The following is a 13182-nucleotide window of genomic DNA, read 5'->3' as shown; positions in this document are numbered from 1 at the left end:
ATATCTTTTCCCGTGCCGCAGTTTATATTGGTCATTGAAACTGTTCCCGGGGCCCCGTATTTTGAGTAACCAGCTAACTACCGAGGTGGTTAGTTATATTTCCTCTGGATGTGGAGAAAACCGTTGGCTAACACAACCGAGCTGCCGGCTCTCCCTAGACTAGAATAGAATTCCGTGGTTATAACATGCATTATCCAGACCGGCACATGCGGTTCTCAATCATCCCGTGGCAGAGATGGGCTGCTTCCGAGATTGACCCCACAGGTGTGAGCGTCTAGGGTCTTTGAGATGCATTGTATTGACCAAGGAGAGCGAGCCAAGGTGTCGATGACTTTATTTATAGGTTTATCCCTACCAAGGAGACGATGTCCTGGGTTGGACGTGTATCGTTACAGATGGAATACTCCGTAGTCAGGGTCGCCTTTATTTACAGACTCTTTCTTTTGGTGTTTAATTATAGATAATTACGACGCGGTCATACGAGGCAGCCAATGTTCCTATTCCTAATACGAGTGGGATATAACTAGATAACTAGTACAATTAACGTACGCCAAACACGACAACTGCAGTTCAGAAAGCTGAAAAGATATTCAATCCGTGGTGAGAAGCTGCTAACTAGTATAAAAATGTTTACTTCAGAGATATAGGAAGACATTTGGCAGTTAGGGCTTAGCTGACGGCCGCTTTAGGCCATCAGGAATGCTACATTCGGCCACGACGCTCATGATGCCGATGCTGGAGAGCCGTCTGTTGTTGCTCTTAGGCAAAGGCTTGGTGTTGTTGAGCTCTAGTACTATGGGGAACCAGATATGTCTGCGTACACATTTGAGGCATTGGCCTTATTTAGTTTGCTAGAGTATAGAGTAGATAGCTTATAACCTTTCAACATCTGAGTCTCTTCTAATAAAAACAACCATGATTATATTAGATCTGAAAGTGCTGGTATACCGAGTTCTGCTACGTTTAAGTATAGTACATGAGGGTGGTATCACTATCAAACCACAACGGATGCGGTAGGAAGGTTGCTGAAGCCACTATGGCATGAGACTGCTTTCAACACTGGTTTAATTATCCGGCACCCTTCCTTTTCTTATCCTGGAGAGTCGAGATACGTTTCAATAAAGTACATTTTTTAACACGCTTTAAACCATTTGCGAATATGGAACTGAAGCTAGCGTATATAGCATCAAGCGGGCTAAATGATCGTCCCATTTCCAAAACATGATCCAAGAGGAAACGCCAAAAGTTGGAATAGTATTATGCTGCACATGCCAACATCCACCGGTATGCAAGGGAGTCTAAAAGGAAGGGATTAATATCGAATGTAAAGGGTTAGGGTACAGCAATGTAGGCAGGGGAGGGAAGAGTCGTAAGATAACACACAGTTGGGGGTTTCCATCCTCATGTCCACATGAAAAAAAGAGAGGTTTGATATAAAGACAGGGTAGAAAGTAATTAAAAAAAAAGAAAAGAAAAGAGACGAGAAGGACGCAGGCGAAGTCTCCATATAGATCCGTGGATTAGTAGCCAAGCTGTACAGGAGGGAATAAAACCCAAGTCGGCGTACCATTCATCAACATTTCCCCCTTTTCATGCTTTTCTTCCGGCTGGAGATCACGTCCGATCGGGTCCGAAGGCGGTTTTGGTAGTTTATTTACCATCATTTCCGAAGAAGCCTGTCAAGCTGTTCTTCATGCCTTTCATCTGTTCTTCTCTGGCCTTCTCCTCTTCGGCAGCCATTTCAGCCAGCCATTTCTCGCCGTTCTCTCGGATCTCCTTTTCGATCATTTCGTATTGCTTCTGGCCTCTCTCACGGATTTGATCCCATAGCATTTTTCCTTCCTCTATACTCCCTGATTGGCCATCTTCAAGACCAGCTATCGATGACCCAGCGGGCTTTATGCCAAAGAGGGAACTAATGCTACCTACACTGTGTTTCGGTCGCTTGGATCTCTCTTCGGCAAGCTGCTTCTCAAACTTGTCACGCATGGCCTTTTCACGCTTGGCGAATTCAGCTGGGATGAAAGTTCCCTCAAAGGATTTGAGGACAGGTCTGACATCATCGATGCCCATTCCAGCAACATATTCCAAAAAGGGAATCAGAGCAACGAGTGACTTGTCCTTTGAATCTCCTTTCCACTTTGGTAGTATGATGGCGTTTTCCGGCTGGCGTTTGGCGTGAGGAGCATGAGTATCAACCATTATAACTTTCGAAAGGTCGCGGTTTAGGTAAGAAAGGTCCTATGTGTAGCATGTTAGTAAAAACCGTGGCTGGAATGTAGAGCACAGGCGAGGAGTTACCTTAACATATTCACCATCCTCATATTTGGTGGCTTCTCTGAAGAGTGGCCACCTAATGATTCGGTATGGATCAAGTTTTCGTAGAACCTGGTCTGCCATCATGCTAGGAACAGTTGTGAAAAGAACCAACTCGTAGTACTGATTGAGATAGCGAAGGAAGTAATCAACACCGGGTCTCTTCGCTACTCGCCATCCATGCTCACGGGTCCATTCGCTGTGAACGAGCAGATCTTCGAGACTGATGACTAGGGTGTATGGCTGTCTAAATTGAGGATCTTCTTCGGGCAGGAGCTTTTCAAAGGCAGGGTCCTTGTAGTAGCTTGTGATGTCAGACATGCGGGCTTTGATGCGATCGAAGAGAAGGCCGAACCCCCACCCAGAGGGTGCATTTGGGTGTGCATCTTCCTCTTCCTTTGTATCCCAATTGCGGCCAAGGTATGCGGTGCCAGCAATAGCGAGACCCAGGAAGGCGGCAAAGGTCAAATTGGTCATCTTGTTTCTACGCCTTTCAAGGGACGAAACGTATTCGTCCTTTGGAGTATCGCCACGGCCCCCATCATCCTCAGATTCCTTCTCTGGATCTTCAGTCAAATTGAGTCCTCTACTGCGGCGCTTCGCTTGTGATTCCACTTCAGCACCCAAAGTAGACGGAATTCCTCGTGTCAGGTCTGGAAGTGGGTGTTGTTCTTGCTGGCTGACACTCTCCGGCTCCGCCTTCTCGTTCTCACTCTCGGCGGACTGTTGTTTTGATCCAGCCCCGGCCTTCACAGATTGAGGAGCTGTATTCTTTTGTGACTCAGAGGATGTCTCGAACTCGACTTGTTCTTCTGATAATTTGTCTGTAGCGGGTGTCTTGGGCTGGGGGACAACTCTGGGCTTCTGGCCGTCTGACAAAGGTCCCGACGAGGGAGCCGACGACGGGATTGTGTAGCCACTGGGTTTCGATGGCTTCTTGGAGTCGCGGGCGTAATATCTGGCATGTGAGGAGGCGAGGGACAGTCTGGTGCCAGCTGTTATGGCCCTCTGCCTTGCCAGTGGAAGTATAGAGCGTGAGAGCATCTTGGGCTGTGTGTGCGGTAGCTTGACGTCGTTTGTTCAACAAATATTAGACAACCAGCTTCCCCATCAACTCATATCATGGTATTATTAAAGGGATAGTAAAAGGGACGGCCCAATTCCTCGCAGCAGCAGCTTCGTCCTCTGCGTCCTCGAGTTCTCTGACGTAGCGAAAAATTGATGTCTATAAAATCTGAAAAAGCTTCAGCTTTCCCGAAAGGGACTAGACCCGCAGAGAGTCTAGACACGTGACATAAGCTTATATAATCGTATAATCTTTCGAGCCTTTTTCTCTCATCCGAACTTTTTCTGCTTCAGATTCTTCGTTCTCTTCTTTCTCTCTCTTCTTCTTCTTCTTTTCTTTTCTCTTCTTCTTCCCAGAAAGTTATTAATCGATCCCAGTGAGCGAAATTTGACACCTTGTTCGCCGTCAGTGCCCATTGTGTTGTAATAGCTGGGTAGATCAAGGCTTTATGACATATCTCATATAGCCATCGCGCCACCAAGAGAAACAGCTAGGGCTTCCTATGAGTTGCTTGGTCTCCGTCGGTGTCGACACATCGGTTACGTCCTCTGTCGTTTCGTGTTAAACTCGCTCGCTAGCAGCAGCTTGGTGTCCCGCTGGAGAATGGTAGGCAAGCTACCTGCGTGGTCGGGACCTCTGCAGCTTTGAGCCTCGTCTGCCTTTATCGTTCCTTTTTCGGTTTCGGCCCGGCAACGCCTACCATGATACCGCCATCCGCTAAGGGCAAAAGCATGAGTGGCCAGTCGAGAGAGCGAGGGCAGGATAATGAGTGTAGATTCTTCGATCTGCCGTGGGAGCTCCGGTGTAAGGTGTACTCGTACGTCTTTTCGGGGCCGCCTCGAATCGTGAGGCCTGTTAGGCAAGCCCGTAAACCAACCGACAAAGAGCTGGCCTCCCCAAAGTTTGGCCGGCATAGGCGTACAAGTGTCATGTTGGCCTCCCGCCGTTTTCACGACGATGTATCCCAATACCTCTACTCCTCCTACACCTTCCGCATCTTTCCCGTGCAACATCAGCCCTCCATCGTGCCGAACGTCTGCGACCTCGCGCCCCGATACAAGAGTGCGGTGAGGGTTCTACGGCTCGTGCTGGGCTCGAGCTGGACCGAGCCACCGGAATCCTGGGTCGTCAATGAGAAACTCGGGCTCAAATCAATGGAGGGGGTCCATACGTTGGAGATACTAGTGCTGTGCGACCCGTCAAACCCAATGTTTGAGCCATTCCGCATTTCCAAGGATTTCTATACCAAGTTCTCATGTCGGCTCCTACACGGCATACTGAAAGACCTCCCTAGCCTGCGATATGTTGTCATTGATGGCTACTCGTCGATCGAGAGAAATGGCGGCCTGGTCAGTGGTCTGGTTCAAGAAATTCAGACTACGAAGAAGAAGATTCGATGGGCTGGTCCCTTTAAATCATCGAATTCATCTACTGCCATTTGTTGATATATATAAGCATTTAAGCATTCGTTTGGTATTTCACGATTCCCCCGACCCCCCTTTCGTTTTATATAAAGAGCGCTCGCACTTTCACTGTGTTAATAGACTTTTGTTTTGATATATACACTATAGACTAATCTACTTTTTGTTTCTCATTGATCAATTAAATTACGAATGGGAGCATTATTACGTAGAAGGCAGCTGTGTGTCATAATAGAGTCATGGTTCGAAGAGAGAACATAATGCTACGTAGGCAAGAGGCGTTATATTTCCTCATCAGTCTCCATCATGTCTTGCTGGTGGGTTTTGGATCGACTATCTCGAGCTAGAGATGCCTCCTTATCAATCATCTGTCGGGACACGGCCACAATGTTGTCTTCTATAAGCTGCTGACCGACATCCTCAATATCTGTTACGGAGAGAAAGATTCCGAGTTAGTCAAAGCATAAATAAAGATATCAGGCATTTAAGGCGGACTTACGTTTCTTGGGGTCAAGTTTTCCAACATAGCGCGTCTTGAGCTGTTCTGGTGTGAGCTCTGACTCCTCTTTAACCCTCTTTTCATATCCTTCGGCAAGTCCAACAAGCTTCTGCAGCCGCTCCACGTTTTCCTTTCGTTCCTCCCTAAAGTCGTTCATTTGGAGAGCTTCAGTCCATACGTGCTTGTGGAGGTTCATGAGCATATTCTCTTCCAGTCCTGTCTTCCTGTAGTTGATGGCAATACTGTAGTAATGACGGTTGAGGCCGTGAATCAAAGCTTGGATGGATGGTTTGTTGAGGTGTCCAAGGTTAGATGTGGTCTGACGAGGCTCCTGGCCCATAACAAGAGTCTGAGGAGATATTAATCGGAAAGCGTCGATGACAACCTTTCCTTTGACGGATTGTATAGGATCAACGACAACGGCAACGGCACGAGGGGTGAGTTGTTCGAAAGATTGCTGGGTGTTGATATCGACGGAGGAAAGCCAGCATCCAAAACCAGGATGGGAGTGGTACCATCCAACGACGGTTTCTGGTCTGCACACTCACTTGTGAGTAAAAAAGACAACAATGGTCTATGAAGACAGTAGTAAGCGGGAAGCTGTATCACTGTACCTTCCTGTCTGTCGGAGCATCTCCATCATTTTTGTCTGGAATACAGGGTCCACAGCTTCGACACTGACACCAGTACCGCTCTGGGGCATAGCGAACACGTCCACAACTCTGACAGTGTATTCGTCAACAAACTCTCCCAGCATCAAACCCATGACTTCCATAGGTACACCTGCTCGACCATGCCGTAACATCTTAAGAAGCGCCAGAGAGGATATATGAACAGTCTCGGAGTTATCAATAAGGTTGGGAGTATCCTATTCAGGCTCCAGGTCAGATACGCAGTTTCTATGAACGAGCAAAAGGCGCCACGCCCGCAAAAACAGAGCAGACATAGGGTAATCTCTTACCCCTTGAGGAGCGTTACTCATGCCCATGCCTTGGGCAGCTTGTAGCATCCGGCTAAACCGCTCCATGACGATAGCTTGTTGTGCCTTGCCTGAGACGAAGCTTTGAAATGTAGCTACGGTGAAAACGGAGAAGAGGGGGAGTTGCGCGCAAACAGCTGCTATATCTCTAGCCGCCAGTCACCAACTGAGGAGCAAGGGGAAGCAGCTAAAGAACTGGCAAAGAAAAGGTGAAAGTTGAGCTTGTTGCTTTTGCTTGTTGCTGCTCTGCCTTTGGCTTTGGCTTTGGCTTGCGTCGTTTTGGCCGAAAAGCGACAGCTGGTTCCGATGAGTTAATCCGAACGCCGAGTCTCTGCTTAGTCAGCCGTTCTGTTAATCCATTTCAACTCCCCCATCGCCCAGGAAGAAAGAAGAAACATTTCATCATTTTGCATTCTACCTTTGCTTCCGCTGCTGCTGCAAGCAAAGCTCTTGACAGAACTCCTGGTCTACTATATTGTTACCCTCAGTGTGTTATTTACGAGGCTATGGGACCTACCATTGCTCTCTAACTGCTCAACTTCCTCTCCCCTTTTCGCAGATTTGATTTACTGCGACAGAACCACTATATAGGAAACCGTTCTTGAAGCTCCCCTGTTACCCAAAGCTTGCCCATCATGACCGGGTTTGCACCTCTGGATGCTCCCGTCACAAATGGGTCGACGGATAAAAAGCGCATCGCCTACTTCTACGACTCCGATGTGGGCAATTATGCATATGTCGCCGGACACCCCATGAAGCCCCATCGCATCAGAATGACCCACAGCTTGGTGATGAACTATGGACTCTATAAAAAGATGGAGATATACGTAAGTCCGACTGAGCTGTTGATTTATGATTTATGATTCATGATTATATTTTGCTGCTCTACGACGTGGAGGTCTAAAATGAGAAATTGGTAGCTGATGGCAAACAACCTGGTTTACAGCGCGCAAAACCCGCGAGCAAATTCGAGATGACGCAGTTTCATACCGACGAGTACATAGACTTCCTCGCCAAAGTTACCCCTGATAATATGGACCAGTACGCAAAGGAGCAGAGCCGTTATAACGTGGGTGATGATTGCCCTGTGTTTGATGGACTTTTTGAGTTCTGTGGAATCAGCGCAGGAGGCTCTATGGAAGGTGCTGCGCGCCTTAACAGAAATAAGTGCGATATTGCAGTCAACTGGGCTGGCGGTCTTCATCATGCAAAGAAAAGCGAAGCAAGTGGTTTCTGCTACGTTAACGGTAGGCCTTACTCTTCGCTGTTTTCTTTCAGGTTTTCCCCTGGAGAAAGAAACTGACAACTCTTTATTTAAGACATTGTTCTCGGAATTCTCGAACTTCTGCGTTTCAAGCAGCGCGTCCTTTATATTGATATTGACGTCCATCATGGTGATGGTGTCGAGGAGGCTTTTTATACCACCGACCGTGTTATGACGGTCTCATTCCATAAATACGGAGAATATTTCCCCGGGACCGGTGAACTGCGCGATATCGGTGTCGGCGCGGGAAAATATTATGCTGTCAATTTCCCCCTCAGAGATGGCATAGATGATGTTTCTTATAAAGGCATCTTTGAACCGGTTATCAAGCATGTTATGGAATGGTACCGTCCAGAGGCTGTCGTCCTTCAATGCGGTGGTGATAGTTTGTCTGGCGACCGTCTGGGATGCTTTAACTTGAGTATGCGCGGTCATGCAAACTGCGTTAAATACGTCAAAAGCTTTAACCTCCCGACACTAATCCTGGGAGGAGGAGGCTACACAATGAGAAATGTTGCTCGAACGTGGGCATATGAAACTGGTGTGCTTGTTGGAAATCAGCTTCCAACAGAGCTTCCATATAACGACTATTATGAAGTAAGTTCTCGGATTGCCTAAACCCTTTACCCTGGCGGCATGCTTACCGAATTATAGTACTTTTCTCCTGATTATGAATTGGACGTCCGCCCCTCAAACATGGATAACGCCAACTCTAAGGAGTACCTGGAGAAGATTCGAATGCAAGTCGTTGAAAACTTACGGCGTACCACGTTCGCTCCGTCAGTTCAAATGACGGATGTCCCAAGGGACCCACTTGTCGACGGCATGGATGACGAAGCCGATGCTATTCTTGACGATCTTGATGAAGACGAGAACAAGGATAAAAGATATACAAAACGACGGTTTGATAATTACGTCGAAAAAGATGGCGAGCTAAGTGAGAGTGAGGACGAAGAATCTGCGGCCGCCAACGGTGTCCGCCGTCAGCCTAACAGAGAAAGGAGACGAGGAAATATCAATTACCGTCACCTTGATGGTGACTCGATTATAGACAGTGGGATTGTCACTCCTCGAGATGAATCATCCATGCCTGAGGAAGAGCCTGAGCAGGCGGATAAGATGGACGAAGGAGAAAATACAGAAGCCCCCGCCAAACCCTCCCCTCCCGCTATTGAACCCTCTACGAAACCAGATACACAAATGGCGGATGATGAGGCTCCAGTCGCTGACACCAATGGCACCGCCCCAGAGGCCGAGGAAAAAGAGCCTGCTGTCTCCACACCTGCTTCAAACTTGGAAGTCCCTCAAGAGAATATTGACGGGGACACAACAATGGAAGACGCGGATGTGAACATGGACGAAACTCTAGAGCTAGAACCCCCTGCTGAAGAACAGGATGAAGCGCCTGTTACCAAGTCTCCTGCACGGGAGACGACACCCCCAAAATCTCCAGCCCCCGAAGAAACCAAGCCCAGTGTCCCGGAGCCAGAAAGCATTGCTACGGAGCCTACACAGACAGCTGATACCACGGAAGCCAAAGAATCAAAGCCTGATACCGATGCGGCTAATGAGACTCCAAAAGAGAAATAGTAGCTTGTTGGTCTTCCTTTCCTCTCTTTTTATCCTCGGGTTTTCTAAATTGATCACACTTGCAATGTAACTGTTATTGGCGCTTTGGGGAGATATCTATCCAGGAGTTTTGCTTTGGGGTCCAGCATGGCGAGGAATGACATATGGAAAAGGAGGCGTCGGCTGTCTCTGACGTACGTTCCATGAATACGTCAATTTTCCTTCTCTGGTTTCTTTTCACTTTGCCATTTGACAGTATTTTATTCTCTGCCAGCCTGCTTTGCTATCATCTCTAATTATCTACTTTGTATAAACCGTGTATCCTTGGAAACTTTCTCAGAACCTTACCTAATCTATCATATGATTTCCAAATTGAGCTTTATTTTAGGTCTAGGGTAAATCACGTGAAATTAATAACGCTAATCCTCTTTAGATCAACCAGAAAACACCGCCAAGATTTTTCTTCCGCCCACACTAAGCGAAATCTATCTTTGCTGGAAACCGTCGAAACGCCTGAATTTGAAGATCGCAAGCTGTCAATTCTCGGATTCCACGACCACCCATCCTTCTTACGTCGTTTCCCCCGTGTCGGTAGAAATCTGTCATCATGTCGAAGAGAGGGTAAGCCAGGTCTCCCGCCGGTATACAAGTTCTTGCAGTGAGGCTTGACTTCAAGCCTAGGAAGCGAGATGCAGAAAAGCAGAGCAGCGGTCGCGAAACAGAGGAATATAGCTAACATGACTTGTGCGATATTAGTCGTGGCGGTGCTGCCGGCAACAAGCTGAAGATGACCCTTGGTCTTCCAGTGTACGTATCTACGATTTCCCCAGTATTCGACATACAAACTCAACAGCTCTTTACTTGTACGCCATTCGTCTGTGGAGGACAAGAACACAAAAAGAGGATGCGGGTCATTATTTAAAGAAGAGATGAAACGGATGGTTGGGTTGGCCAAATTGAGCGTGGACGAGGGATATCTTTCGACTGGAGAGCGATAAATGTTCAACTTTACTGATGTCTATAACCCCAACATAGTGGTGCAGTCATGAACTGCTGTGACAACTCCGGTGCCCGAAACCTTTACATCATCTCCGTCAAGGCCACCGGTGCCCGTCTTAACCGTCTCCCCGCTGCCGGTGTTGGTGACATGGTTATGGCCACCGTTAAGAAGGGAAAGCCAGAATTGAGAAAGAAGGTCATGCCTGCTGTTGTTGTCAGACAGAGCAAGCCATGGAAGCGACCTGACGGTGTCTTCCTCTACTTTGAGGACAACGCTGGTGTTGTAAGTACCCGTTCCTCGATACCAAGATATTTCAATGGTATACGCGAGTTGCTAACGTGTGTAATTGATATAGATTGTCAACGCCAAGGGTGAAATGAAGGGATCCGCCATCACAGGACCAGTTGGAAAGGAAGCCGCAGAGCTATGGCCCGTAAGTCATATCTCGGATAATAGTCAATTAGCTGTAATACCGTGATAACTAACTATTTCTTCCTTATCTAGCGTATTGCCAGTAACTCTGGTGTTGTGATGTAAGAGGTTGGTGGCAGGTTACCAGGGGCGTTGATTCTTAATTTTTATGTGATACGCAAAAATACAACCATATTTTCTCGCCTTCCCCAATGATTGGCTCTGGCGGTTCATTCTTGTTGTATGGGATCATAGAACTACCCCATGCGGGCCTCACTTCCGAGCCTCGGTGGGAAAATACCCGACTTTGACTGAGATTAATACAGTTAAATCTCATATACAACATAAGACTCATTTTCTTCTGTAATACTTTGATGGAGATCAAATATAGTATGAGTATTTTAAGTAGTAATTGGCAGATACACGTCGGTTTGTCAAGTATATTCATTCGGCTCTATAGGTAGAATAAATGCTCTATATGCGTGTATTCTGTCTGTATGAGGATTGCCGATACCTTTTCTAGCAAGTTGAGCTGTCATACATGATTAAATGCCACTTTATTGCTATGCGTAATGATAAAATTTGACAAAATAACGCCAGTAATGCACATTATTTGGTATTAGAAACAACCCAAATAGTCCCTCCGAAAATCTATTCAAATTATCATATATTCATCTAACTTCACTGTCTCCCTGGTCGCGAGTTCCTAGAGGTAACCGGCTTATGATGCATCTTGCTCTTTATTTTGCTTCCCTGGAGCTACCTCTTTCAGTGGCTTCGGGTTTGGAGTTTTCCGCTCGTCAGCAAGGGACGATTGGCCGTAGATCAAGAAGACAGTCATCCAGGTCGAAGCAGCTATGAGAGTCACCAATACAGTGATATGGACTGCCCACCAGACATGCTGAACACCCAGCTGGCAGGTTGTAATCTCGTACTTCCATTCTTGTGTGGAGTCAGCATCAAACCAGACCGACAAAAGCCCAGCATTGCCTCCGAATTCTCCCATCATGGAGCGTAACGTAACCTCTCGAATAGCCGGAGTTGGCGAAGGTGTTGCATCAACTCCTGTGGCGCTACCGGCTGATTCCAACGCCTCTGTGGGTATCTCGGCATAATATTTCTTTGCATTCCATGACCACGCAGTATCCAATATGCGTTCTGCCCTAGCATCTGCACTATCATTATCACTGGCTGTTTTCCTGTCCACATAGTGAATGACATCACACCCAGTATGATCGTGGCCAGTCAAGATTAAACCATTACGTCCTTTCCCGGAATAAGGAACGTCAATATCTCCGGACATCCCAAATATACCTTGCAAGATACCATTATGACTAACATAGTCACTTAGATGATTTTGCTCTTTCAAACCACCGGCCTTGAACCGCACTTGACCATCTTTAGGATGTTCATCGTCTTTATCGTGGAACGAAAAGTAAGGTGGATCGGTACATATTCCCTCTCGTTTATGGAGCGGGAGATGAGTCAATAATAGAGTAAAGGTTGTTCTGTCTTCGACTGGGTATGAACGGTCAATCACATCGTTAAGGTATTGATATGATTTTCCTTGTATTGAAACGTCTAGCGCCGGGGTATCAAAGGTAAGGGTGTTAAGCACGACCAAATGTATAGAAGGAATCAATCCCGGTTTGCTACGTGTACCATTGAGATCCAAGGAAAATTCTGTCATCGGCAGGTTAAATCGGACATCCCAATTCGCGAGACCAAACTCCCTTTCAAATCGATCTATTCGTTCCTGGGAGATATCACCCGCATAGCCGATATCATGGTTTCCAGCAATGTTGATAATCCGATTTGACCAAGTGTCTGGTTCTATATCGAGAACAATTCCCTGACCCATACTGACTCCCGTTTTTTGGGTATATCCATCTCTCCCAGTAGCCATCATATCATCAGGCACCTTCTCACCCCCTCGAAAAGTCCTACTCCAGTATCTCCTTGAACGGATATCAAATTCCTCGTCTGACACCCATTGGCTCCCGATAAGATCCCCCAGGACAGTGACATGAGTAGGGCGACTCCACCACGACAATGTCCTGTATATATGCGCAAGATAATAATCGTTCCCCAGAAGATCGAGTTGTTTGCGAATTGTTTTACCGAGTCGAGGGATGTCCGTCAGTACCACATCGCGTATACCTTCCACGGCAGCAGAAAAACGCACAGAGATCGAGTCTGCAGATATTACATCCTCCCAGTGCTTCTTAATCTGCGGTATGAAGGCATCGTCTGGCTTGGGCAATGAAGTGTCGCCTTCAAGCTGTGGGTCAGCAAGCACGAGTAACCGAAATGGCGCGGGCTTGAGATTATGCTGAGAAAAATTATGCAAGCCAAAGTGGTCGCGAACGGTATTCAGATAAGCATCACTAGTATAAGGCGGGTAGAAGCCGGTGCTGCCGTTTGCAGAGGTCGGGAGAGGAAAAGCGCATCCGTGGAATAAGGGGTAAAAATAAAGATAACAAAGAGAGACAAGGGATACGGGCAGGAGAACAGCGAGAGCCCGCTGGAGAAGTGCGGGAAAACACAGATGCATTAGCATCTAGTGCTTCTTGAGAAGAACGAACGAAAACGGAGGGCCTTGCTGGTATCACGAACTAGCAAAGAGATAGGAAGGGAGGTTTGACGGCGGAGAGTTT

The 13182-nt window shown here is 47.1% G+C and overlaps 6 protein-coding genes across 6 annotated transcripts; 3 read left to right on the top strand and 3 right to left on the bottom strand.

The window, feature by feature from the left end:
* Positions 1-1650: 1650 nt before the first annotated feature.
* MGYG_02742 (phosphatase PSR1) lies at positions 1651-3360 on the bottom strand (the record flags this gene model as incomplete). Its single annotated transcript, XM_003175163.1, has 2 exons — positions 1651-2241; positions 2302-3360. 2 exons carry the CDS (start codon positions 3358-3360, stop codon positions 1651-1653), a joined length of 1650 nt encoding a protein of 549 aa, XP_003175211.1.
* Positions 3361-4083: 723 nt separating this feature from the next.
* Positions 4084-4827, top strand: MGYG_02741 (hypothetical protein; the record flags this gene model as incomplete). The annotated part of the gene is made up of 1 exon (XM_003175162.1): positions 4084-4827. The coding sequence occupies one exon, from the start codon at positions 4084-4086 to the stop codon at positions 4825-4827; it is 744 nt and encodes a 247-aa protein (XP_003175210.1).
* A 257-nt stretch (positions 4828-5084) lies between these two features.
* Positions 5085-6329, bottom strand: MGYG_02740 (26S proteasome non-ATPase regulatory subunit 14; the record flags this gene model as incomplete). The annotated part of the gene is made up of 4 exons (XM_003175161.1): positions 5085-5230; positions 5303-5838; positions 5917-6170; positions 6264-6329. The coding sequence occupies 4 exons, from the start codon at positions 6327-6329 to the stop codon at positions 5085-5087; spliced, it is 1002 nt and encodes a 333-aa protein (XP_003175209.1).
* Positions 6330-6916: 587 nt separating this feature from the next.
* Positions 6917-9135, top strand: MGYG_02739 (histone deacetylase 1; the record flags this gene model as incomplete). Its single annotated transcript, XM_003175160.1, has 4 exons — positions 6917-7108; positions 7228-7528; positions 7601-8142; positions 8200-9135. The coding sequence occupies 4 exons, from the start codon at positions 6917-6919 to the stop codon at positions 9133-9135; spliced, it is 1971 nt and encodes a 656-aa protein (XP_003175208.1).
* Positions 9136-9721: 586 nt separating this feature from the next.
* Positions 9722-10651, top strand: MGYG_02738 (60S ribosomal protein L23; the record flags this gene model as incomplete). The annotated part of the gene is made up of 5 exons (XM_003175159.1): positions 9722-9735; positions 9871-9977; positions 10158-10396; positions 10470-10547; positions 10619-10651. The coding sequence occupies 5 exons, from the start codon at positions 9722-9724 to the stop codon at positions 10649-10651; spliced, it is 471 nt and encodes a 156-aa protein (XP_003175207.1).
* Positions 10652-11246: 595 nt separating this feature from the next.
* Positions 11247-13079, bottom strand: MGYG_02737 (hypothetical protein; the record flags this gene model as incomplete). Its single annotated transcript, XM_003175158.1, has 1 exon — positions 11247-13079. One exon carries the CDS (start codon positions 13077-13079, stop codon positions 11247-11249), a length of 1833 nt encoding a protein of 610 aa, XP_003175206.1.
* Between the last annotated feature and the right edge of the window lie 103 nt (positions 13080-13182).

This window comes from Nannizzia gypsea, genomic scaffold (assembly GCF_000150975.2).
Source record: "Nannizzia gypsea CBS 118893 supercont1.2 genomic scaffold, whole genome shotgun sequence".
NCBI lineage: Eukaryota > Fungi > Ascomycota > Eurotiomycetes > Onygenales > Arthrodermataceae > Nannizzia > Nannizzia gypsea.
The sequence above is the reverse complement of the archived record's forward strand: the minus strand, read 5'-3'. Positions and strand labels throughout refer to the sequence as shown.